This window comes from Blennius ocellaris (assembly GCF_963422515.1).
Source record: "Blennius ocellaris genome assembly, chromosome: 8".
NCBI classification, from domain to species: domain Eukaryota; kingdom Metazoa; phylum Chordata; class Actinopteri; order Blenniiformes; family Blenniidae; genus Blennius; species Blennius ocellaris.
Window position 1 is genome coordinate 18,641,050 of NC_137657.1, and position 27,305 is coordinate 18,668,354.

The following is a 27,305-nucleotide window of genomic DNA, read 5'->3' on the forward strand; positions in this document are numbered from 1 at the left end:
GTGAACATTTGAGCAATAAAGCACAATATGTTTTACCTTGAAATAGTTCTTTCTAGAAAATAGTTTGTTCATTAACAATACATTTAAAAAAAATTGAGAGTACGACAATCTGGTGGACATCAAATTCAATTTTCTGCAGATTTAAGCGTTGGAATTTGGTGTTGCATTTTTTTCTTCTTTTTCAGTAACTCCATTGAAGTTCCCATAAAGACCGACACATTGTGTTGAATATCAGCAACCATCTCACATCATTTGCATGCGGGGTGAGGCCTTTTAAATGCAAGCAGCTGTGGTGGCTTCATAGCAGACTGTCTCTCTTACCAGCAGTTCAGATTCCTGCAGGAATACAAGTCAACCTGAGGGGGGTGGGGGGGGGGATCAACGTGTGGATCTTGCGTCTAAGACAAGGCCGAGCAGAAGTTGATAAAGTGCAGTCATGTTGGGCAGTGAGGGAGAAAGCAGCACGTATTCATCCACAAAAGACGCAGCAGATGAGAGGCGCAAGTCTCCGGCAGTGGACGGGGGCGATCCGGCTGGAAGCAACAGGTACGCGGATCACGGGACGGGGGCCGACCGGTACTACATCACACCTATCTCCAAACAGAGCCCGGAATCAGCCAACCCCTGCTCCTTCATCCCGTACACCCCCAGCGGCTCCGTCTACAACGCGTCCCCCGCCGGGAGGTATCCGTCATCTCTCCATCTGAGCTCCGTATTACCACCGACAGGGTTCCCCCCATCCACATCCGGGCGCAGTCACTTCAGCCCGGCTTACCAGCTCGGGCAGAGCCCCGGCTGCCTCTACCCACCTTACGCCGGCTCTGGGTCCGCCCTGAGCAGCATGGCTCTGCCCGGCGCAGGGCCCGGAGGGAGGGCCCAGGTCTACCTCTGCAACCGGCCACTGTGGCTCAAGTTTCACCGACACCAGACGGAGATGATCATCACCAAGCAGGGCAGGTGAGAGGGGGGGGGGGGGGCGCTTCAACTGGAAACCCCCCAAAAAGTAAAAGATCAGTAAAATATAGCATACCTGTGATGTTGTGTGTGCAGACGGATGTTTCCTTTCCTGAGCTTTAACATTGCCGGACTGAGCGTCACTGCGCACTACAACGTGTTCGTGGAGGTGGTGCTGGCAGACCCGAACCACTGGAGGTTCCAGGGCGGCAAGTGGGTCACCTGTGGGAAGGCGGACAGCAGCAGCCAAGGTACTGAAAAAGGTTAATACCCACACTTCCTTTTTTGCTTGCAATTTGATCTTGTGTGTTAAATTATTTAATGCGCGTTTTATTGCATTAGTTTACAGTAAAATTTAAGAAAAAAATTATTTAAAGAAATTACGTTTTTATTTTTATTTGATTAAATAACTTCAAATATATCTTAATGTATATATTAAATTTAAGGGGTGATTTCTTATTAACATGTATTAAAATAAACGACTTTTTTTCTGTATTACAGGCAATAAAATGTATATCCACCCAGAGTCCCCAAACACAGGGGCGCACTGGATGAGACAAGAAATATCTTTCAGCAAGCTGAAACTCACCAACAATAAAGGGACCAGTCACAATACATCCCAGGTACAGTGATGGTTCAGATAGAATCGATTTAACACAATTCATCACAGAACACGCAACAATATAATTCATATACTACTACTACTACCACTAATAATAATAATAAAAAAACAACAGAATTGTATGCAATGCTTATTTTCATATGGTAATTGGACGGCGTTGTACTCTTATCAATGGAACGTTATTTCTAATGATCGCTTCTGTGAAGAACACTAAAATTCATTCACATGTTTTAAATGGTTTTTAATTATAATTTCTTATTAGCTCCACATAGTAGTTGTAGTTCTTGTTATTTGCAGTATAGATTTCCAATCAAATGATATGCAGAATAAATTCAAATTCTTAAAAAAAAAAACTGTTTATATCATATCAATAGTTATGTGCTTTTTTCTTTTCTTTCTTTTTTTTTTTAAGATTAACGGATGTTTTGTGTCTGTTGTGCAGATGATCGTCTTGCAGTCTCTGCATAAGTACCAGCCGCGGCTGCACATCGTGGAGGTGACAGATGAGGCGGTGGAGGAGATCAACAGTGAAGTCAAGACCCAGTGCTTCACTTTCCCAGAGACTCAGTTTATAGCAGTCACTGCTTACCAGAACACTGATGTAAGTATTGATTATTACCCAGCTATGACATGGCTAGAAAAGCTCATCTGATTATGTTTTGGAAAATGTATTTTTTTTCCTCCATGTTTAAAAAATAAATATATATATATATAAATTTGGTATTGTGATTTATTGCAAGTAAATTATTACTAATCGAGAGTAAATTGTAAATTTCTTGTGAGCGCTCCTATTTTTTCATCATGTGTTTTATTATTTCCTTATGCTTCAGATTACACAACTGAAAATTGACCACAACCCATTTGCGAAAGGATTCAGAGATAATTATGACTCGTGAGTATTTTTTTTTCTGTAATGTTCAGTTATGAATAACCATTTCTTTTTCAGAGGAACACTTAATTCTAATGCACGTCCATCCACATCATCTTGAAAACACCTTTCCTGTGTTGTCTTGGCTTGTGTTTCCTATAGGATGTACACAACTCCAGAGAGTGACCGCCTCACACCATCTCCAACTGACTCTCCTCGTGCCCACCAGATTGTGCCCGGCACCCGCTACACAATGCAGCCCCTCTTCCAGGACCAGTTTGTCAACAACCTTCCACAGAATCGCTTCTACAACAGCGAGAGAGCCGTCCCGCAGACTAACAGCCTCCTCTCACCTCAGACAGAAGACGGAGCTTCACAGAGGTGGTTTGTCACCTCTATGCAGCAGGGGGGGAACGGCACAAGCAGCAGCAACAAGATAGATCTCACACCTTATGAGGGGGAATATTCAAGTTCCCTTCTTCCTTATGGTATCAAATCACTGTCCATGCAAACATCTCATGCTCTGAGCTACTACCCAGACTCCCCTTTTACCACCATGTCTGCAGGGTGGGGGCCCAGAGCGCCATACCAAAGAAAAGTGGCTCCCAGCCTGCCATGGTCTCCGAGGCCCAGCCCCACTGCTGGTTTCCCAGAAGACTCTGACAAACTGAAACCGCAGCTAGAGGAGGATGTGAACAGTAGTAGTGCACTGGTTTCCTCCTGGACAGAGACACAGCCACCAGTTCTCCCCCTAGACAAAGCTGAAAGCTACTCCATGGCCTGCAAACGGAGGCGTTTGTCTCTGAACGGGCCGAGCACAGATGATCCAGCCACCAACACCAAGTGTGAGGATTTAGCCACGGTTGTCACCAACAACAGCTCCTATAGCAAGGAAGCCCTTCCATCTAAAGGCATGACCGCTTACTACTCATTTTACACAAATCCCTGAATGTTCTGAATGTTTTATCCCGAGAAAAGAGGGCCTCAGTCAGTGTATATCACTCAACTGCACACACTGAATAAAACAGATAACTTTGGCTTTTTTCTATGAGTCCTCTTATTTTAATCTGGTGGTGGTAATTGTTTCTTTTTTATACTGTAATGGCACAGGCAATATTGAGGATTGATAACATTACATGTCAAGAGAAGTGTAACATTAACTTCACCCTTTCAAGATGTAGTTTTCCATCACCTATATTTCATTGGCTGTGATTTTTTTTTCAATTAAGTGCCATTGATGCAACAATGTATTTGGTTTTCTAAAAGTGCCAAAGTACATGTTTAAGTTTTTTTTTAAACGGTATTCTGTATGTTTTATGATTGCAGAAATCCAAGATTGCGTGTTTACACATTACAGGTTTATCAAAGGCCTGTTGTTCTGAATGTGTGCACTGCTAGATGTAAACGGAACATGCTGTATATACCTTCATTGCAAAGTTTGGATATTTGATAATAAAAGGCATATATGTTCTATTGAGTATGCAAAGTGATTATTTCTAATGAATATCTTGATCCTGTTGAGACACACTGCATTTAATGATCTATAACATTTCCACAACAATAAGGCGTGGTATGCAAATTTTAAAAAGAATTTATTCAATACTGTGCGTAACGCAATATTGAGCAGTGCGCACACTAAAAAGATTACGGCCAGCGTTAACAGCGTGTTTACTTTTTACGGAGTTTGTCGCACTCTAGTGGTGTTTGTTAGATATTACACCAACAGCCTGATCCATACCTATCGAGTTTCTTCGTCTCAATCTATTACCAATACCGACCAAAATCCGTTCCATACAGTAATTACTCTGCATAGATGCCTGCAACGGAACAGTGGGAACTCTTCCTCTTCACTTGTTGGAGCTGTTTGACAACTTCGAAGTATTATTTCTTCCTACCCCTTTTCAGACATGTAAATGAGAAATATGTTATATATGTATTTCTATGTGTATGCATGCCATTGGGTACATAGTTATTTATAATGTGTATATGTACTTATATTCATAAATACATTTATTTACAGCGTTTTGTACGTATGTATGTATGTATGTATGTATGTATGTATGTATGTATGTATGTATGTATGTATGTATGTATGTATGTATGCATGCATGCATGCATGCATGCATGCATGCATGCGTGTGTGTGTGTGTGTGTGTGTGTGTGTGTGTGTGTGTGTATTAGAGAGAGAGAGAGAGAGAGTTTGTGTAAAAGATGAATTTATATTAGTGTAAAGCGATTTTTTTTTATTTGTATGTGCTTGCATTGTGTTTCATACCACGGTTTTGACATGTTTGGAACGAATGAATGGTAAAATTCAAAATAAAGAACAAAGAGACAAAACAAGCTTATTTCCTCAAATTTAGTAAGATCACTGGCGAGCTTTTCCACAGTGAAACTCAAAAAAGTATCTTTACGTACATTAATATGGCTGTGACCTCGTTTGGGAGCGTGATTTAATTGTATTTCACTATTGTGGCTTTGGAAAAACGACAGAGCCGCATCTTTCTCCGCCTGTTTTGGGGGGGTTGTACTGAAACCTGGCAACCCGAGCGGCCAGGCAGCAGAATCAATTGGAGAGTTGACAGAGGCAACGCATATTATTTATAGACAAGGTTTGCTTCGCTTCAACCAAAAGACCCTCTGCTTCCTGCGCCCGCCGCCAACGCTCGACGTACACGGACACGCCTTCGTCTGCGTGACGTATCCCCCAGTGTAAGTCGCAACACTTTGTTTGTCACTGTTTCCAGAGTTTTAATAACTGTGCTAAAGCTAGCATGAAGTTGGCTAGCAGCACGATTAGCTCTCCCGCTAGCGCGTGCGCTGACGTTAGTCCACGCAGATGCTCGCGTCATGGTGTATTTATTTATTAATTTTTTTTGTATTTTTTTTATATGTGTTTGAATATCATATATAGCGAGCGAGCAAGGTTGTATTTACTGTGCTTACAACTCGCGCTGTCAACACGGGGATTTGTTTGCAAGCCGTCTCTGCTGTAAGGTCAGTGTCTGGAGGAGGTGTTGCGTTATCAGCAGTAATATGACAAAGAGGGCTGGTCATTAAACGCAACACGCTGCCGTCGGCTCGAGCTAGCGAGGATGGTAAACACCACACGACACGGGGGGGGGGGCTCCAGTTTAGTGACGAGTGGCAGTAAACTATTGCAAATGTTAAAAAGCTGTCTGGTGTTGTTTGGGATCCACGGTGTGAAGTGTGTGGTGCTGTTGTGTGTGTGTGTGTGTGTGTGGGGGGTCATTAACCTTTGTTAGCCAGCATAATTAGATTGCGCCATGCACGAGCTCAAGATCAAGTGTTTACAAGCGCTCGTCATGGTGGGACAGTGTGCGTTCATTGTGTCAGTGGACCTGTCCTCATGTCCTCACATGGCACATAGTTGACACACATTTTGTAATGCAAGATGAGTTGACTTGTACCACTGGCTGCACTGTTTACATTATGAAACTGTCCACATTGGAAAGAACTACACTTAACCTTTAAGTACACAGTAATATAAACAAATTGGATCAAGCTGCCAGAAACTTTTTTTTTTTTTTACATAAACTGCATGAAGTAATCAGTGGTCTTGCAAATGCAATATCAGAACTGCCTTGTCATGCTTTACTGTGATTAACTAGAGCAGGAATATGTGCATTTATGGCTTATTATTTATCTAAACCAATATGACATTAAACATTCAGGTTTGCAAAGTGATGAGTGGGACATGCACTGGACTAAAAGGGTTGACTATCCTTTGTAGATTTGAGCTGGAGCTCACCAAAAATACATAAAAGGCTCACATTGCCCGAACAGTCATGACCATATGGTGCTCTGGTGGAAGCGGGATGCGGACTCGCTGTGTGTTTTTCTTCAGCTGAGGATGTCTCTCCTCACAATGAGTCCTGGCCTCAGTGGGACGGGCGCTGTTGGCACAGAGAGGACGGAAGCTCCTGGTGATGCCAGAGGAAGTCTTGTCCTCATCTCTGTGTGAGCTTTGTTCTCACTATGTTTAGGTCTCCAATAACAAAACAAAAAAATAAAAAAGGGTCACACTGGGGGGAGTTGGTTTACAGTGCGGCGGTGATGCTGACACAGGAGCATGTGGCAGAGTAGACTGCGCAACCTTGAAGATGGAATTTCTGTCCTTGTGATTCAGAGGGAGTGAACTGCTGCTTTTTTTCCTGTTTTTAAAAAAAGATAAACTAGTTATCTTATCTTATCTTAAAATATTTTCAAGCAAGCGTCATATCCATTTTCAAGGTTTTCAAGGCCTTGCTGGATGTATAAACAGCCATTAAGGAATTCAGCCCTTATTTTTCGTCTCTTGTGCAGGACATGCAGCATGCTGGCTTACTGGACCTGAACGAGCTGGAAGCGAGTTACTAGGCTTCTGCGTCAGTCAGAGCTTGAGCCCGCGGCAGGGGGAAGAAATGGGCAACACGGCCACCAAGTTCCGCAAGGCGCTCATCAACGGGGATGAGGTGCTGGCCTGCCAACTCTTTGAGAGCAACCCACAGTTTAAGGAGGCTCTGGATCCCAACTCCACATACGGGGAGTCGTACCAGCACAACACTCCACTGCACTATGCTGCCCGGCACGCCATGACGCGCCTACTCAGGTGAGCACAACAAAGCAGTCAAAATCATAGAAGCGAGAAGATCTCAATTCAAAAGTTCAGTCTTAAAGTTTTTCTGGGTGGCTTCTGTTGTGATCTTTGTGTCGGGGCACTTCTGAGCACTCTTTGTTGATCATTAGCTTCCATTGATCTTTGCGTCACTGTGGTGTAAGAAGAAATCTTTCATGTTTTGCTTCTATATGCTTCTGTCCCATCTGTCTCTGCACACAGCCATCTGTTAGTGCCACTCAGGAATGCAACATGCTGGTTTGGAATAGGACATTGTTCCAAGAACCTCCTATCGTACAAGTGAACAACCTCGCACTTGTCTTTATTTCAATCAGATGGTCTTATTGCCTAGCTTACTTATAATTTTGCATTCCTACTTTAAAATTTGAGGGTTTAGACTGATTTTATGAGAACATGATTTAATAGATTTGCATTATGTGTGTCTTTCTACCTAAAAATTTATTTATTATTTTGAAAACTATGACATGTCAATAGCTATATTTATTGTCATGTTTTTGTTTTATGTTGTTGAAAAGTGTGACGGTGTATCAGTTTGTTGTCTCAAAGAGTAAAACCATTTCTGAGTTATCAAGAGTCCATCATCATTTTGGATTATTTGCATAACCGCCAAACATTAGAATGACCTTTATTCGGTCTCTGCCTTCTTGTTTCAGGTCTTTTCTTTTCAGCAAAGATGGCAATCCTAACAAGCGTAATGTGCACAATGAAACTTCCCTGCACCTGCTTTGCATGGGGCCTCAGATCCTGACCTCGGAGGGGGCACTGCAGCCTCGGATCACTCGGCCCTACGAAGACGAGCAGCGCCGGGCGGAGTGCCTACAGGTCGTCTACTCCTGGACCGGAGCCAAGCTGGACCATGGAGAGTACGAGACTGCCGATGTCAATGCCACAGACAACAAGAAAAACACCTGCCTGCACTATGCTGCTGCTTCAGGCATGAAGACATGTGTGGAGGTGAGACTAACATTTTCAACATATTTCTAAAGCTTTTCAGTTGTAGATGAGAAATTAATTGGATGGAAACTGATGAGTGTCAATGAGACAGGGGCAGTTACAGAAGCTGGAGGATGAAAGAGGCAAGAGAAACCCCGATGTTACCACTAATTATTCAACATCTGCCTTTTTGTACAAGGAATATTTGTTAAATAGTTCCTGGTGTGTGACCTTGTGGTGGATGTAGCTGCCACCCTGGGCAAGGAACCATAATTCACATGCTCATAATGATTACATCAAAGCCCTCCCTAGTGTGTTTTTGAAAATGCTGTGCAACATAATGCATCTTTATTAGTCCCTGAGGATCAATGCATCACATCCGAGCGCCAAATCGTTCTGACTGTCAACAGTCGGCCTTTTAAAGACCTGAGTTTGTTAAAATGTTTGCTGTCATTGTGCAGGATGAAGAATGGTAAACATGATTTAAGGTAGAATCCAATGTACCTGCTCAACCTACTGCAAACATAGTGCCTTTTAAGTATTGGCAATTTTTTTTACGTGATTTCATTTTCTTTGTCATTTCTTCAGGATGCACAGTGGTTAGCACGCTTCACTAAGAGGAAATGTGTTTTAATTTGGTTTGGATTGTATGGAATTAGTATTTTCTCCCTGAGCATGAGTGGGTTGTTCTCCAGGTTTTGCGTTTCCTTCCCACTGATCAAATACACATGTATTTAAGCTAATTAGATGGCTATTACTTAATTGGTTAGAGTGGGTTGTCTCTCAGTCAGAAGCTCATAGGTTCACTCACTTGTCTAAGTGTCCTTGAGCATGGCACTAAACTCTACGCTGCTCACTTATATATGTTCTGAATCATTGACATTAGTTTTTCCAACAATCATGATTTTTTTTCTTTTGCTGTATTGCTTTTCCTTTGACTACATGTGTAGTTTGGAACACTCCAACGCTTCTGTAGCTACAGGCAGTTAAATTGTAACTTTAATTCTTGCTCTTGAATGCAGCATGGGTCCAATTACTCAAAGCTGTATTTTCCACTTGTTTTTTTTTTTTTTTTTGCTTGATCAGTCGCTGGTGCAGAGAGAGGCGGACTTGTTTGCGGAGAACGAGAACCGCGAGACTCCATGTGACTGTGCCGAGAAGCAGCACCACAAGGAGTTGGCCCTGCGCCTGGAGTCGCAGATGGTCTTCTCGCTTGCCCCCGAGGCGGAGGGCATAGAGGCAGAGTATGCAGCTCTTGACCGAAGAGAGGTACAGAATAACACACCAAGAGGCAGTGGGTACACAAATTTCTGTTTGTCACTCTCAGTGGGCATCATTTCCATTGTGACCTGCACCAACCCTCGCTATTGTCCCCAAGCTGTGGTAAATGGAATAAAACAGGGTTTGTCATTTTAATCCACTGAACTACACCACGACAATTAAAATCAGGGAACAGAAACGGTCACGCACACAAACAGGGCATCCATGTGGGCATGTGACGCCGGTCATCAGTCTGTGAGCTCACTGGGTCTAGCTAAGTCACGTGTCAGTGATCATCTATAGTCGAGGTCCTTGTTATTCTTATTGTCCCCTCTGTCATTTGTTTCTACTCCCACCCTCATTGCCTCTCTTCCCTGTCCTCCCCTGAACTCATCCTAAATTGCCACCTTCTTTACTTTTTTCTGCTAATGCCTCTCTGCCTTCACTCTATCCTCCCCACCATGGCTCTTGTTATTAAACACTTGTTCTGCTCTCTTCTTTCTAACACCCTCTCTCTAGCTGTATGAGGGCCTGCGGCCTCAGGATTTGCGGAGACTGAAGGACATGCTGATAGTGGAGACAGCCGACATGCTGCAAGCCCCCCTCTTCACTGCTGAAGCACTGCTACGTGCCCACGGTACTGTTAAAGACACACGCACAGCTATAGATGAATAACTGCTTTTCTTAATGGTTGCTGAATCAAATGCTTGATAGGTCAATTGTATGTTGTTGTTTTTTTTTTAAGGAAAACATTTCGACAGGCAAACATTTGTTTCTGTTAAACATTGTGGCCGCAACGAAAACCAAGCTTTACACAATTCTTCAAATAACTGAACAAAATTCGCCCATCCATTCATAAAACAAGTTCAGTCATGTTATCTACTCATCCATGCTAAATTTCCTCAGGAGCAACATTTTTTTTAAGGACATTTATGCCCATTTCAAATCCTAGTGGAATTTAAATGAAAAGCAGGGCTGTTGTCTGGTGTTTTGAATGACCTTCTTTAAAGCCCACTTCAGATTCAGCTTCAGCTTTCAGACTGATGGCTTCATTCAAAATGCTCCAGATGAGTTAAAAAGATAGTTTATTTAGTAAGTTGACTGCATCCTTTGATATACTTACCACTCTGCACACGACTTTTTCTTGATAAAGGCACACTTTTAGAACCTGATTTTTCTTTCTTTCAGATGAAGATACACCCACTGTGTTAAGAGACATTACATGGAGATCCTTTCCTCTTTGAACTGGCTTATAGTTTGCAGATAGTAAAACTGATTTATTTCCAATAATTTGGCTATATTCATAAGTAACAGATTTTTCTGAAGGTCTTTTAAGGTTTTTGGGAGGTTTGCGTCGCACTCTGACCAAGAGAACACTGCAAAGAGTAAACACTAGAGGTTAATATATGACAGCTGTCAGTCTGTCATTCATGCAGAGGTAGACAGTTCATTTTCTGAGCGGGCTACATGAAAGCTGGACTGCTGTGGGAAGCTAAGTCGCCTGTATAATTCATGCTTTTGATAAGCTTCGGTTCCTGGTCTGCATCAGTCAAGTCCGGGTAATAGTGATTCAGATTCGACTTTTTACAGTCTTAAAAGTTTCACCCTCCACAATGAACCTCTTCCACAGGAAGAATAAAATTGCAAAGCAGTTGTATTGAATGCATCATGTGTACTAGATTTAATTTGATTTGTGATTCTTTACCATCGATCTCTCATGGGCCTGCCCGTAACAGCCAAACAATGACACTAAACTGGTTCTCCTGATCTGCTTTGGCAGAGAAAAACATGGAAAGTGTTCTCACTTCTTCTATGTGACTTACTCTCAGTAGAAATGGTTGTATTATTTTTATGGATTGGCACAAAAACTTTCATTACCAGATATTGTTTCACAGGAGTTGTTATTTTCTCATATGCTTGAACATTATAGTTTATCTTTGCCTTTTGAAAATAGTGGTTGGATTAGAGATTAATCTCATTGAAATGACACACAACATGCTTCAACAATGCAACTTGACAGTGTAGAGTTTTGTATCCACCTCCACCAAATGTAACTCTACTTGCTGTGTCCTTTGCACAAGGAGGCAAACCCTCTTTATATGCATATTTTATGCAGGCGACTCACAATCTTGGCACTTTAAACAAGATTGCCCTCAACACAGATCCGGGCCAAACAATCTTAGTGATGCATCTTTGTGTATAAATTTTTTTTTTTTGTGATGATTGAATATAGAGTAGACTTGTATTATCATGGGGGAAGAACTGTATATTCAGTGGTAGTTCTTGTTTATTTCCTGAGATAATCCCTTTCTGTTGCTTTCTTGTTAGAAAGTATGGTGTGCAGGAGACTGCTGCTCACTCGGGGAAGTTGCATAAAGCAAACACTGACTGTTTTCTGGTCAAATAACTTGTGTGGTTATAGTTTTTTTTCAAAAGTATAAACAAGTTAGCAGAAGTTCTCTGAGTATCAGGTATGGATTGATATATTGACATGTTATATTAAGGCTGTCAAGACACATTTCAGTTCAGGATCTACAAAGTACGTCCATTTTTAATCTTAGGTGGTCCACATTTGTTTTTCTTATTTTTGTGCAATAATGTATGACAGCATAATTTAAAAGTCCATTTAATAAACACTCTTGACTAACTTAACTGTCAGTTTACTGTCAAATGCCCACCATTTGATTCAAATTCTTTTCTTTTTAAACTTCGCTACAACCGACAATGCAACATATGAATTGTTTTATAACAAAATTCCTGTCTACAACAACATCTCTTTTTTTTTTAAACTAATGTTGGCCAAAACGTATCACTTCTTCCACTCGTTCTGAGGTTGGTGTACCCTAACCGTCATTGTGTTATGTCCGTCATGCTTGCTAACGGAATAAAAATCCCCTTTACATACATAAGGAACAACAGTTACTCTTTCTACTTTTAAACTTAGGAAGGATGGTATTCTCAGATTGGATCTTCTTGTCAAACACACATCTCACAGGCCCTATGTTTGACAACACAGTGTTATAAAGTCTGATTAAACTTCTTGAATTTGTATGGAGTTGGATGTATTTGATTACATGAAGACTCAAATTATGATCTGGAGATATCTGATGATCAGAAATCTGATTAACATTCCTAGATTTGTGCACAATATGCTCGTGCCCTTGTGCATATATACCTGTTAATCAAATGTATTTTGTTATTTTCAATGTACGCATGTGTAAATAAAAGAATAGTTTCAAAATAGATGGGACATAGTTATGATGTGAGTGGAGGACTAAAGAGAACCAGGATATTGTGCAGCAGTAAAAAGTCAACAAAGAGCCACTGCTGGTGTGAAGAGAAGACAAACTTAATGTTAAATGAAATGGAAACTCTCATCAAAGCTAAAAGAACATAAACGATGCCATGTTCAACAAGACAAGAACAGATGTTTTGAGAATAATGGAAAGTTTGAGTCTTGACACCACTCCATGCATATTCACATGTAAACCTGAAGTTTTCCCATCATTACATTTCTGCAGTGCACGTAAACACATCGATCTGATTATTACAGCAACCTGATTGCTCCCAGTTATAAGATGTTCATGGTCTTGTAAATGTGCTCATTGATTTGACCCGTTTTATAGCAGCAATTTGTCCTACGAGCTTAATGCAACACTTTGCCAAGATCGCTTGATTAATGAGACTTGATTCACAGTTTGGTCGAACACTTAAAAATGAGTTAGACTTTAACTCTACAACTGCCTCATACTGGAATTAAACAAGCCGAGTTGCTTGTGTGCTGTGCAAGTGAGACGGTAGTTTTGAGAGCTCCCGAGTGGTGCTGGATTTATTCAACAGATCAGGACCGTGTTGGGTTGGCCGTTTGTTTAGGAAGAGTGAAGGGTTTCAGGATTGTGGTAAAAGGGGGGAGGTCTTAGGCTTGTAGGTTATTCATGTCCTCTTCCACTGAAAACTTTCACAAATTCCTCACTTTTTAATTAATAATAATGCTGTCAGTTTTCTTTATCATTTCTCTTGTTTTTTGAACGTCGAATAGTCTGCAAATCCATCGTTCTGTTCTTTCTGAGAAGTTGTATTTCCCAGCTAATATTTGAGTTTTAGGACTTAATCGGGAAGCCTTGTAATTTTGGATTCATTTTAATGGCCAAAGGCATGAAGATAGGGTCACACTAGCTGATTAGTTGTAATTGAATGGAAATAAGGGGAATTGTTGCGACAGTCATTATCTAAACGAGGCCATTTAGAGTCTGAGGCATTTGATTGGTGGTGAAGCGTGTCTTGAGGCTGATAAAGACCTAATTGCACTGTTGACCGGGTCACATTCCTTATTTTAGGAGAGGAGAATATTTGGGCTCAGTCACAGTCCACGAGTCGTTCAGCATTTGTGCTGGAAGGCTCTCAAAGCTTTCCCTGTGAGAATATGACATTGAAGAGCTGTTCTAAAACAGAAAACCAGATGGCAGCAGGTCTTCACTGTTGGCCGTTTGGAAAGGTTTGATGGCGTTGTTGCCACTCTGGCTGGATTTATGTTTAACTCAATTCCAGCAAATACAAGACAGGATGCAGTGCGGGAAATGGATTTTATTTGGAAGAAACAGGTGTTCAGTTGAGAACAAATCTTGTAACGGGCTGAATTAAAGTTGTATAAGAGCTTTCACCATTCCTATGATTTTAGATTGGAGATGTTATTTAAAAACCCTTCATGTAACAGAGTTTAGCCTCCTTTCTCATAACATGACTAAATAAACAGGACTGCAATGTTTATATGTAGTTCGAGTCATTGAAAAACGAAGGATTTATAGCCTTGATTGTATATGCAGTGGAATTTTTCTCCATTGTTTACCTGGATCAGTCTTCAGTACTGCTTTATCCAAGTCTGGGTTGCTCCCAGCTGACAGGCAGGGTTCACTCTGGACAGGTTGCTTCTGCATCACAGGGCAAACACAGGCAGAGGCAACACAGTCACACCCACAGGTAATTTATAATCACCAATTAACCTGTATGATGAACCTTATTGGACTGTGGGAGAAAATCTGATTACCAACGCACTAAAAGATCATGCAACTCCATTGTTTAGACTGTCATAGAGTTCCTTCAGAATGATTTTATGTTTCGTCCTACATGTTGTGTGTCTGTTCCTTTACAAGTCGTTTTTGTTTTTGCATCAGACTGGGACAGAGAGAAGCTCTTAGAGGCCTGGATGACCAATGCAGAGGATTGCTGTCATCGCTCAGGGGTGCAGATGCCCAATCCACCTCCAAGTGGCTATAATGCATGGGACACCTTGCCCTCACCTCGAACGCCACGCACCACCCGCTCGTCCATCACCTCCCCGGACCAAATCAGCCTTGTGCCTGCTGACGAGGAGTCTACTCTGGTAACGGATGTCCTGAAGTCCCCTAACAGGAAAGAAATGAAATGAGTCAGGTTTTTTTTTTTAACCTGATAAATTTGAAGGTTAAGCTTCATTTGTAGGAAATATAAAAATGAAAAAGTAGGGCAGAGTTTTTCTACAGGACTGTACTTTTCCCACTCCTGGTTTAGATGTCTCCACACCTGACTGCAATGACGGCACATTATCACAATTCCGCAGAGCTTGATGATGAGTCGTCCTTGTGAATCTGCTGTGTTGGAGCAGGGAGACATTTAAATCATGCATGGCAATAACTCCTTAAGGCTGCAGTTGGAGATGCTATTCATATGTGCCTCCCGGTGACAGCACTGACATGAATGTGCACAAAGTGAGACCGTGCCTTGAACTGTATTTTTTTCCAGCATTTCTAAGTTAAGAAAGTTTGAGAGAACTTGAATGGACAGTAGCCGATTGTAGTTGATGAGACCATTATTACAGTGTCTGTTTAACTGTACTTATCGGTGCAGAACAATCAAATGAAATTAAAGCGCAAGCAGCCTCAGGGAGCAGCATGTTCTCCTGACCACAGAGCTGCTATAGGAACAAGGGATAGCTGCAAGCCTGGAAATGGAGAGACAAATTGTAACTGGCAGTGTACCTATAAAAACTGTACACAGGTGTTTGTTTAAATCAAGTCCCTTCGGTGCCACACGTTTCCTGAAGTGATTCCACTGAATTATTTAAATCTTTGCTATCACACCTGTCTCACCAAATAATGTTTCACTTTTACCCAGCATTAATTTGCTCACAGTCATTAGTATTCTAGTGGTCTGCACCGCAAACATAAACAAATGCAGGTCTTCGTTGACTCCAAGGAGAACCGCTGCTTTGTTCATTTTGATATATGCAGGGAGCCAACATAAAATTTATATTTTCATTAAAGTATGTTATTAAGGTTCAGCTCTCCCAGGACGGAAACTGAAAATGTAAACACAAAATTACATTTCTTTTTAACTTTCTTCTGGATCAAACTTAAAAGTTAAAAATGTTCCCACATTAATGAATGGACGGCTTATGGAGAGATAAATACCTGTCGTTGTAGCTGTTTTACAATTTAACCAGTAGGACAAAGCTGTTGTTTGTCATAGACATTTATGAATATATAAACATTCCATCAAATCCTAAAGGATGGTTTATTTCGACACAGAATCTGCTTTTAAGCAAGGTTATCATGGATTTCTATTGACTCCCTGCTGAAGGAGGACTTACACACCCTCTGTTAAATTGCCCACCTGTAAATCTGACCTTGTCTGTGACATCCACATAATTAACAAGCATGCATGGATGTTTCCTCTGCCGTCTTCTGACAAATTGCGAAGGTGAAAATTACGCCTAATACACTATTATGCCTGGTACCCAAATAAAATTTCCAGGCTGACGGCCTTCATCAGCTTACATGATTTTGTCGATTTTTCTTGTCAGGGCTTGTGCAAATTCAGCCCTAACAAGTTTCAGTTTAACTCCATGTTTTCACCCTCTACTGAATCGGAGACAACTACTAGTAAGTACTTGAATATGCAAGAACATCATCATGTATGCCATCTACGAACACTTCCTGTATAACCAGGAAATAAACAAAGTGGCCCATGAGTGGAGTTGTTTTAGAAAGAAGCTTGATTTAGAGGGAGACACGGAACAGTATTTGAGCTGTTTAGATGCAGTGTGGTATTGTTTTGCTCATTACATATTTTTTGGTTGTTATTAGTTGAAGCTTGTACCTTGTAGTATAGGCGTTGCTTTATGTTGGTAACTTTCCTGTGTAGCAACCCGCAAAACCGGATGCATTTAAAGAGCATGGTGCAGAATTTGCAATGAAGAGTAAAAAAGTTTGTCATTCAGAATTCATGAACTCTGATTACTATGATCTGTTGCTTTGACGAAATTACACCATGCACAAAAGTGTGAAAGTAGTACTTTTTATGATGCTTCTGACACCTGCCTATTGTGAAAGTGGCTTTTTGTCGGTCTCTGAAAAGTTGAGTATGAAAGAACCTATCTTTTTGGTGATTTTGAAGTAACGTGTTGAAAAATGATAGTTGAAGCTGACAGACTTGAGTAATCAATTACTTCGCAAGGAATCAGAGTTTGCATTTGTCTTGACAGTATCCTCTTGGAACTGAGAAGGCATGTCTCACCCGGCCCGGTGCCAATCGAACAAGTGTACTCAAGGGCTCTTTTAAAGGTTACAGTTGATAATATCGCATTGTGCTCTTTCACAAATCAATACTTACATTGTTCAAGTACACTGCCTTCTTTATGTCTTCCGCGAGGGTCAGTCTCTCACTGTAACAAGGCTTTTGTGTTCGTCCTCTGTTTGTGGCTGGTCTTTGTGTGGGTGTGAGAAAATGCAACTGATGACAGAACGAATCTCTTCTGTGAGCCTCACAATGAGCAGAAGTCATAATTCCAGCACTCCAGGGCTACTATTGTGTCTAATTTCATCCACTAAGCAGTTTCCCACGTCAAAATGATACAAGTATAACTTTCCCATCCATGAAATTCCATTCGATATTAAAAATCAGGAGACCAATCACGTCATTTTGAATGAATGCCTGATTAGGCTGAAATTTTAAGCAAAATGTTTACCTTTTTAAAGGGCTGTTTATGCTTCAGGCGGTAATAGTGCTTTAAATGAAGATTGATTCACATTGTAAACCCAAACACGCTCACAGAACTCAAAACCTTTTTTGGAACAGATTACACAATAATAATTAAGTGATGTTAAGTGTTTTAAGTTAATATGAAAGAAATTATTTAAATATTATCTTTAAACATTTTACAACATCACTTAAATATTCTTGTGTAATCTGTTACACAAAAAGTTTTGAGTTCTGTGAGCTTGTTTAGGTTAGAGTTATAGGGCTGACAACACAAAACAACAAAGGTCACGGAAGTTAATGATTATTGAAATGATGACGGAAAAAAAAGAATTTTGAGGCAGACAAAGTATCAAAAAACAATATAACACTGAAAGAAATTAAAAATCAAGGTTGAATGAACAAGTGTTGATTTCTTCCATAACTTAAAACCAGTGGACTGAAGGAGGGGGGTCTGACATTGATCTTTCTGGTTTTTTGACCTTGGGTGTGTGTGTGTGTGTCTCTCTCTCTCTCTCTCTCTCTCACAGTGTGGGATCTGCATGTCTTCCATCTCTGAATTTGAGGAGCCCGTTGACATGTCATGTGGCCATGAATTCTGCAGAGCATGCTGGGAAGGGTGAGTCAAATGGGTAGCGCCATGTCACTGAACTTTGAATGTTACTCTAAATTGTACATTTATAAAAAAAAATGTATTCCATATTTGTGTCTGTGGTTTTATCGTGTTTTTCCTGCTTCTTAGTAAACCTGATGTGCTGTTTAAATAAAGATGACACTGAATACATTTTGTGTTAATATTCAATGTACTTATTCCACAGAAGTGAAGTGAGAGACTTACTAACATAAGAACTAATATGCATCGCCATCTTTTTTTCCCCCATACTATTTCAAACTGCATGACAAACCACTGTATATAGTTAATTTAAATAAATGTTATACTTGTTACATTTGCTTGTTTTTAGGTTTCTGAATCTAAAGATTCAAGAAGGAGAAGCACACAACATATTCTGTCCGGCGTTTGACTGCTACCAGCTGGTGCCGGTGGAGGTCATAGAGAGTGTGGTCTCCAGAGAGATGGACAGGCGCTACCTCCAGTTTGACATCAAGGTACATGGGGATATAAAACACTCATGTCCTGATCCATGATCCTGTAGAAGATCGAAATAATACACTCTCATGAAGAGATGAACACTGAACATGTCCAGTGTGTTTGTGTTGTCAGAGGAGCGAAGAGCTTTTCTGTTTCTTTTTAATTCAAACTTTCCTTTTGTTTTGTCTTTTTTGTTGTGCCTCTAAATCCGTCACAGAGCGACTTCAGGATCTCTTTTGATTTGTTACCTGTTGGTCTGAACTTGAGAAGACAAGGTTTCGCTTTAATACCACAGTGTCATTCATTAGGTGTTAACATATTATATGGAGAGAAACATGTGGTTAGGTATAATTGGATAAAATTAATAACTATACAGCTGGAAACTACTACACTTTGATTAACAAATTTTTTATGGTTGTATGGTATTTTGATAACTATTCCATCTATTAACAACACATTCCTTCCTTTGTGCTATTTATGTATTAAAATTAAGCCAACCAATCAAACTGAAATTCCTATTAAGGGTACACTATCAAATAAAAATACTTTTTTTTTTCCCCCTCAGTAAAAAATGTTTTTTTGTTAAGCGAACAGTAGATTTTTGGACTATAAACTCATATAGATTAGCCTTGTTTTTTTTTTTTTCCTTCTGTTGACAGGCTTTTGTTGAAAACAATTCAGCAATCCGCTGGTGTCCAGAAGCAGGCTGTGAGAGAGCAGTACGCCTGAGCACACAGGGCCCGGGAACTTCAACCTCGGACCCTTTGAGCTTTCCTCTCCTCCGGGCTCCTGCTGTAGACTGTGGCAAAGGCCACCTCTTCTGCTGGTCAGTCATCAGTGCAACATGACATGTGTGAAGATGAAAAGTGAACCCCTTCTGTTGTTGCTGTGATTTTTCAAAGATGCTGGCCTAATGGCGACGGTGGTTTTCTGTGCGTTCATTATTCCAGGGAGTGTCAGGGTGAGGCCCACGAGCCCTGCGACTGTGAGACCTGGAAGCTGTGGCTCCACAAAGTCACTGAGATGAGACCAGAGGAATGTGAGTGTTGCCTATTCCGTTTTCTTTTCGGCTGGTACTTTTATTCAATAGGAGTCAATCCATTTTCCTGTATTTATCTACTTTGTCGTTTAAGCTTGTGTGTTTAGCTCGTAATTCAGTCCTGTCACTCTCTCAGACATTTTTGGGGGCTGCAAGTTTGATTGATTGCGAGGTGATGTCCCCGCAACTCAACCTCAGTAATTACAAACAGTTTAGCACTGAGCCAATTAAAATCCACCATGTTGATGATGAATTATTAATTAAAATGAACAACCTACTCAGTGAGAGTATGCAATGCTTAGAGGCAGTAATTGGTCTGAGGGCAATCTAACAGATGATTTAAGGTGCCCCGAGTCGCTCCAAAGTGCCACTTTGTTGATGTGACAGTCAGAAGATAAAAGCAAATTATTTTGTTTCAAAACTATCTTCCCCTTCGATTTCCCCAGATTCTGTTTTATCTTGGCATTTCAAACAGCCCATCAGAGGTTCTTTGATAATAGCCAATTATTCTGTCTGTGCATGTGTGTGTGTGGGCGCATGAGCATCTTGGGAGATGTTAGCAAAATATATAAGCAATACACATTAGTCAGGCAGGACAATTTCCCACTCAGTATAGTGCTCTGTTTTGATGCTGTAGTAATAGCCATTCTCATTCTGTCTCATTATGCCTTTATTTGTTCTGTTTACTTTCCTCTCTTCCTGTTGAAGTGGCTGGTGTGAGTGAAGCTTACGAGGACGCGGCCAACTGCTTATGGCTGCTCACTAACTCCAAATCCTGCGCCAACTGCAAATCTCCAATACAGAAGAACGAGGGCTGTAATCACATGCAGTGTGCGAAGGTGAGTTAAGGAGATTTTACACTTGTCTTACTAATGTGATATGTAATGAAGTGACTCTCACCGGCTTTTGCCAGAACTATTATTAGGTTGTTTTCTTTTTGAGAAAACAGTCTAAACTGGACTTTTGAAAATGTGGGCGAGTGAGTGTGTTTTTAATCCTGAGTTTTAAATAATTCAAGAAAAAATAAATCTTGCTCAGAAAAAAACTCCTTACACCTCGGTTTTCCTCCTGCTGTTGCTGCTGCTGTTGTAGCTTTTCCTCCCAAAAGACCTGGGAGGTGTGCAGGGGAGGCCCGCTCCACACTTTGAAAACTATAGCTCTCAATATGAACTTAACTTGCTTTAAGTGTATTCAGAGCAGTGTACTGGTGTTTGAAATGAAATGTAATTCCTACAAACTAACAGACAACTGCAGTTTTTGACATTGTGTTGAAATAAAACAATGTAGATTGTGTCTAATTGTGATTACCTGAAATGTAAAACAGTGTTTTCAATTATACTGACATCTAAAAACATCTCCACCATTTACTGAGGGAGCACGTTGTTATAATGGGTGAACAAACGTTGCATAGGCACCTGAGTTACTCATTTGTGTGTAATTCTTTGAGTTTTCAACCATTTATACGAGATTTGGCTCACACCAGTGCTGGTGTACCCAAGAGAGGCTCGTGGTAACAAGCAGTTCAACTGAGAATGAAGTTTGTTCACTCAGTAAGAACCTCGGAAGACAAATCAGAATCTTACAGCCAAATTAACCAAGCACACATGTGCTACTCAAACACCAGAGTGATCCATTTTTTTTAGATTTTCTACAAGCCTTCTACTTGCATTGAGCTCAAGCCTCAATCTCAGGTTTGATATTTCATAATGTATTGGGCAGATATCCATCCATTTTGTGAGTGCAGTGAGATCTGACAAGATACGTTTAATCTTCTGTCTTTTGTCAGCCAGCACTTTAATATTTGGAAGTTAAGTCTTTGGATCCTGAGAGACGTTTATAGTTTCTTGTTATAAACTGCACAATGTATCACAATTTTAACATTGTGAGATCAGCATGCACAGTATCCGTATCACAAATAGACTGACTAAGCTGTGAGAAACTCTGTTTCCATGCACTGACCATTCATGCCCTGCAAATTCTAAATTACAGATAGTTTAATATAGAAGTGTTATTAACGGCAACAAATTCATCAAATTTTGAGATTACCGAAATCAAACATTTCACCTGATTGGCAAGTTAATTATTTTATACCTGGTTCCCACAGGGAGGAAATCAGAAGCATGAAACTCAAGGCAAAAAAAACAACTTTGAAATGCTGCTAGTGGGAACTTCAACAGCATATAAGAAATAAAAAAACAACAACAAGAAAACTATATTTATCATAGTATTCAGATTTACTACATATCACCTTGTAGCAAGCAATAATATAATACCTACCAAATTATAATGTAAGAATTTTGAATATTGAAATGTAATAATGCCCATAATGTAACAACTTACCAGTAATGTCATAAAGTAATTTTACAACCAGAGTGTTTTATCAATATATCCACATTGAATGCATGTGGTAACTATGCCATCTTCTGTATTTAATAAGCAAATTGCAAAAGTGAACAATCCTATATTTCCAAGTGTCTTTTACATATTACATTGTTGGCTGCAGTTCTAACATTTTGAAAGCACGTTTTAATTCTTCTTGGGTTGTAGCTTATAGGCCATTACCTATACACCTGCAATTGTGCAGTCAGCAGTATTAGTATTATAAGCTATAGTTTTAGGAGTGCTTTCCTTCAGGTGGGGCATGGGGTTAAACTTTGACCTTGACTGGGGTTGGAATTCAGGCTGTGGCAGGAATAGTTTTACGGTGTAAAAACTCGCCAAACCTACGGTGCAAGTTGGAAGGACTTGCTGTGGTGACCTGCTGTCAAAAGCAGAAGCTGGAGAGACACTTACTGTCATATTGGAAAAAATATCCATCAGAAAGCTTCAACGCTACTCAGGCCTTAAAAAAAAAAAAAAGACTCTGGTGGTGGTGGAGAGTTGAGATGGTTAAATAGACACTGTCATGTTGCCCACCTGTGTCTCTGTTGCTGGAGGGCAGAGCATGAAAAGGAGCACGTTATAGACATGCAGCCTGGATCTTTTTTGGTCTCTGTGACAGCCCTGCCGCCGTCTCTGCTGGTTAAAGAGGCCGACCACAGATGAAGATTGGTTTGGGAGAAATGGCACAGCTTTCATGGGGCTGAGAGGCCATGGAGGGCCCAGCCTCTTGACCTGTTATTACGCGCTAAGAAATGGCTTCACCCCTGTTGCTTGGAAACACAGGACTCAGCGTCACTAAGAAACCTTTGTCTTTTCATTGCCATTTTCTTCTATCTGGCATGGCTCCTCACATTTAGATCTCAAGTCTCTGGTTCATGTGGTGTTTACTGTCTGACTGTCCTTCCATTCACGCCTTCCCCAGGTTCAGCTTTTACTCGCTATTGAGTCTTCTCAGGTGTCATGTAAACATTGTGTTTCCACGACAACACTGATCTCAGCTGGGGTTTTTTTTTTTTTTTGTTAGTCTGGCGAACTTGTCACCCACAGAAGCACTTGTGTCACGGAGAGAAAAATCACTTACATCCAAATAGTCTGCAGATTGGAGAGGCTGTAGTGTTTTGTTGCCCGGTGGAACTCGCTGATCACAGATGTAGTCTGAGTGCCTTCTAGTGGCAGCAGCGTCGAGGATTCACTCAGAGGTTCAAACAGATGCCACGTCTCTTGTGAATCGTCATCTGTAAAGGAAAAACATTGATGAATAGGATGAGTCATAGAATCTTTACAAAGATGCTCTTCGCTCCTAATTGTAACTTGGTTAGGCAGTACAATGCAAAGTTTGTAGGATATAGTGTCATTGAGTATCAATGTTACGGATAGCAGCCAAGTGAATTTTCCTTCTTTTATAGGTATCTGTGTCATAAAAAGATTACACAAACATGGCAGAGGGGATATGGTATGTTCTGGGCTACTGTATTATGTACTCTAATAAAGATGAATTATTTACCATCTAGATACAAAGTACTTGTTCTTTATAAACGATTACAAATGCAACAGTTCTTATTGTTATGCGGCTATAGACTACAGAGGGTCTATGTATTATCAATAGATCTCTGAGTCTTCTCAACTTAACATATTGAATTTGCTTTATATTTCATGCATATAACATCAATGTGCCAATTGTGGAAATTATTTCTGTTGTCTCTTTGTTGGTATGAATTTATTAAGTGCTTCTCAAAAAGTTTACTTTTGAATTCCCTGTGTATTACATGGTTGAAATGATCCAAGGTTGTTCTGTGACCTGCATGTCTAAAGATGCAAGCATTCCTCGTCAAAGCTGGCTGAAATTCATATAAAGAAAAGCAGGATCGCAGCAGGAGGTCTGTTCAGATTTCACACAGACTGACCCCCCGACTTAACACTGTTTTGAATACCAAATCCATTTCTGCAAATAGATCCACTGAAATCCCACACATTGGCCCTCCGAGGCACACCGCAACAACTTTTCTATCTTGTTCTGCTCATACTCGATTGTTCCAGCTGAATTGGGTAGCAGTAATCAGGTGCAAATAAGCAGCTGATTTATGTGTGTCGCATGTCACACAAGGGGTGGTTTCCATTGTTTGTTCAGTGTGCCATGACATCTCAAATTCACTGGCACACCTGTACCAGTGTCAACAAATGGTCGTCATCGTTTTTTTTTCTTTTTCTTTAAAGTGTTATCTGACCAGAGCAGAATTAACGGAACCTTCCCCTTTGCACCCTGCTTCTGCAGTGCAAGTACGATTTCTGCTGGATCTGTCTGGAGGAGTGGAAAAAGCACAGCTCGTCGACGGGGGGCTACTACCGCTGCACGCGCTACGAGGTCATCCAACAGGTGGAGGAGCAGTCAAAGGAGATGACTGAAGAGGTAGACGCATACACACGGGCGCACAGCACTATCTTATTTTCATCCTTTTTTTTTATATATATTTATATATTTCCAGCACGGTTAACTGTATCCTTTATAAAATATGACAGCCTTGAGTTATGGCTTGTGTTTCTCAGGTAGCATCTTTTTTTAAGATGGCACACAGTAAATATTGTGCTGTGCCTCCTGTTGTTTTTAATGTATGTTAGTTTTAAATGGAAATAGACTGCAGCGATATTACATGGGTAAATGTAAAAATATATGCAAACAGCCGAGAAGGGTACAAGCGTTAGTCCGCATGTCCCCAAGTAAAAGAAAACATGCAAGCTGGTCTTCGGCCATCCAGAATACATCCTCCCTGGCTAAAAAAAACTGTTCATACTTGGTCGTTATTTGCATTTATCGCAATCACAAATAGAGACTTTACCAGTAGCACTATTTACTTTGACTTCTCACGGCCACATTATTTACAGTTTCTGTATGGGAGGGAACAACATGCTCAGAGATTATAGACTGTGACTGGTGTCTCATCACGCTTTCGCAGGCAGAGAAGAAGCACAAGAGTTTTCAGGAACTCGACCGTTTTATGCACTACTACACACGCTTCAAGAACCATGAGCACAGCTATCAGGTAAACCGGTCTGGCTTTGCCTTCCAATGATGTCTGTTTTGCATAGTGTACGAATGCAATGAATGCGGCCAGTCGGCTCCCTGCACCAGAGCAGAAAGTTGGTACACGGCCTCATAGGTGGACATACTGCCCAATGTAATAAACTTCATAACTACAGAATTGAAAATAAAGTAGGACTGTATTCTGCACATCACAAAGCCTTGTAAATGTAGTCTGCAGCTCTCACCTTCACTAATTTATGTAATCTCGTATTTCGGATGTGTCTCCATTGTTTGGTTGGGTGGGCTCGTCAGGATGAGTTTCCAGTAAACAGTAAAACCTAACGGCTTCTTTCTCCCTCGCAATAGCTGGAGCAGCGCCTGTTAAAAACAGCCAAAGAGAAGATGGAGCAGCTTAGTCGGGCCCTGAGTGGAAGTGAGTGTGCAGTCTGCCATAACAGTGTCGATCTTTATTACACATTTCGACGCATCTTAATCTAGTCCTCTGATATTGAGCTTTGAGAAGTAGGCAGGTGGGAGAAAACACCAAGGTGCTTTAATAATGTATTAACAACAGTGGGAAGAGTTATTACTCACCAGGCACTTCTAAGTAACAAGAAAGTGTGGCTTTGTGAATAAGCATTGTCTCGAGCCCTTTAAAACACCAATCTGTACAGGCAATTACAGTCTGTTCAGCATCACCAGTTTCTGTTCTGATAGGCAACAGCTGAAATTTAACTAGATCTTTATTGCAGCGGTAACACTCATTTTGGTTTCCATTGACGGAAATGACAAACTCAGCTATCACGACTTTGATTCAGCTCCAAGATTGAATAGTTCACCCCTACATTCTGTAATCTCAAACTGGTTTCTACTTCAGTAATCATCTCAAAATCAATGTTTAGTACATTTCACTTCCCAAATGGAGTTGAATGTTTTATTCAAAATGTTTAAATAACACTGTTAGAATTCACTTGAGTGAAACTTGAATAAACCCCTAAAGAGGCCGTTTCACCTCCCTTCCCATAATTCTTGACATGGTAATGGAACAAAGAATCAGGAGTAACACTAAATTTAGCACATTGGACCTGCTTTTTAAACAAATGTCATAATTCAGTGCTTCAAGTAATTTAGGCTGGAATAAGGTTTGTCATTTAAAGAAGTAAAGCAGACAATGATTTTATGTTATCTGACAGTTTTCTTCTTCTCTCTCACAGGAGAAGGAGGCCCGCCCGACACTACGTTCATTGAAGATGCTGTCCTAGAACTACTAAAGACCCGCCGCATCCTCAAGTGCTCTTATCCTTACGGGTTCTTTCTGGAGCCCAAAAGCACAAAGAAAGAGATCTACGAGCTTATGCAGGTTTCAGGCGTACTTATTGAGAAGAAAGACAAATGTTCACAGCAGTCAGTCTTATATGGGCCATTAGAGATGTGGGACTAAAGCTTTCTACCTCATGATCTTCACAATCTGCCTCGGTTATATCTGCATATCTCAGCATTTATTTAAACATCCAGTACCCAATTCTTAATGATTGCCAGTATAAGTACAAAATGTACTTTCATGCTGTGTTTTATATTTCAGACACTTTAAAATAAATGAGCAAGGACCCCATAGGGCTTCCTAAAGGCTTGTAAAATTAATGCAATGTGAAGTCGAAACATAAACAGTTCCTTGAAAAATAGTTCACTTGTCGCGCCACTTTTAATGTCTCTCTATCCTTGAACACTCCCGTTTGCGAACGGAAAGTTTAGTGAGCCCTTTTAAAAATTCAGATTGTGTAATCATACCCTAAATTCACTCTTGCAAAGTTTTTGATTAAAAAAAAAAAAAAAAACCTCCAAAAAAATCTCTCAGCCAGCTTTCTTTCTCTTGTCAGACGGATTTGGAGATGGTGACCGAGGACTTGGCACAAAAGGTGAACAGGCCTTACCTGCGAACTCCGCGCCACAAGATCATCCGTGCGGCGTGCCTGGTTCAGCAGAAAAGGCAGGAGTTCTTGGCCTCAGTCGCACGAGGAGTGGCCCCCAATGACTCTCCCGATGCCCCCAGGCGCAGGTGAGACACCGACGGGAAGCTGCCGAGTGTTAACTTGTGATCTGTCTCGTACAAAAACCCTGCTCCGTGTGTAATATATCTGACCTTTGAAATGATCAGGTGTGACCAATTAATGATACACTTTCATCTATTAATCACAATTTGATACCCTTGTGTGACATTCCTCTCTCTTGCTGACTTGCAGTTTTGCTGGCGGACCGTGGGACTGGGAGTACTTAGGCTTTGCATCACCTGAGGTAACGGAACAATGCTTTCCATAGTTTTCAGTTAATTGTGTATAGTTAAATAATACAAGTGCTGAAGCCACAAATGTGCAAATCATACAAGTTTCGACATTGTACGTTGATTGCGGATATTTATCATCAAATCTGTGTTTGTGGCATGATGACCATTTCAGTACATTGCATTCTGCCTCTCGTCAGCTGGTATA

At 40.7% G+C, this 27,305-nt stretch overlaps 2 protein-coding genes across 3 annotated transcripts in view; both read left to right on the forward strand.

The window, feature by feature from the left end:
* Positions 1–436: 436 nt before the first annotated feature.
* eomesb (eomesodermin homolog b) lies at positions 437–3,393 on the forward strand (the record flags this gene model as incomplete). The annotated part of the gene is made up of 6 exons (XM_080501473.1): positions 437–957; positions 1,051–1,205; positions 1,456–1,577; positions 2,019–2,177; positions 2,407–2,468; positions 2,607–3,393. The coding sequence occupies 6 exons, from the start codon at positions 437–439 to the stop codon at positions 3,391–3,393; spliced, it is 1,806 nt and encodes a 601-aa protein (XP_080357599.1).
* Positions 3,394–5,021: 1,628 nt separating this feature from the next.
* Positions 5,022–27,305, forward strand: part of LOC308133556 (ankyrin repeat and IBR domain-containing protein 1-like) — a 33,241-nt gene continuing 10,957 nt past the window's right edge. Inside the window, exons 1-17 of one of the 2 annotated variants that reach the window (XM_080500980.1) lie at positions 5,022–5,156; positions 6,771–7,056; positions 7,737–8,037; positions 9,103–9,285; positions 9,796–9,913; positions 14,448–14,656; positions 17,820–17,908; positions 18,252–18,396; positions 19,039–19,205; positions 19,330–19,418; positions 20,127–20,257; positions 24,073–24,207; positions 24,752–24,838; positions 25,186–25,252; positions 26,034–26,179; positions 26,697–26,875; positions 27,060–27,111. In XM_080500980.1, the coding sequence (XP_080357106.1) occupies positions 6,869–7,056; positions 7,737–8,037; positions 9,103–9,285; positions 9,796–9,913; positions 14,448–14,656; positions 17,820–17,908; positions 18,252–18,396; positions 19,039–19,205; positions 19,330–19,418; positions 20,127–20,257; positions 24,073–24,207; positions 24,752–24,838; positions 25,186–25,252; positions 26,034–26,179; positions 26,697–26,875; positions 27,060–27,111 (2,286 nt within the window). In that variant the 5' untranslated portion in view covers positions 5,022–5,156; positions 6,771–6,868. Of the gene's footprint in view, positions 5,157–5,305; positions 5,442–6,770; positions 7,057–7,736; positions 8,038–9,102; positions 9,286–9,795; positions 9,914–14,447; positions 14,657–17,819; positions 17,909–18,251; positions 18,397–19,038; positions 19,206–19,329; positions 19,419–20,126; positions 20,258–24,072; positions 24,208–24,751; positions 24,839–25,185; positions 25,253–26,033; positions 26,180–26,696; positions 26,876–27,059; positions 27,112–27,305 lie in introns of those variants that run through there. The other variant, XM_080500981.1, reaches the window with a different exon arrangement.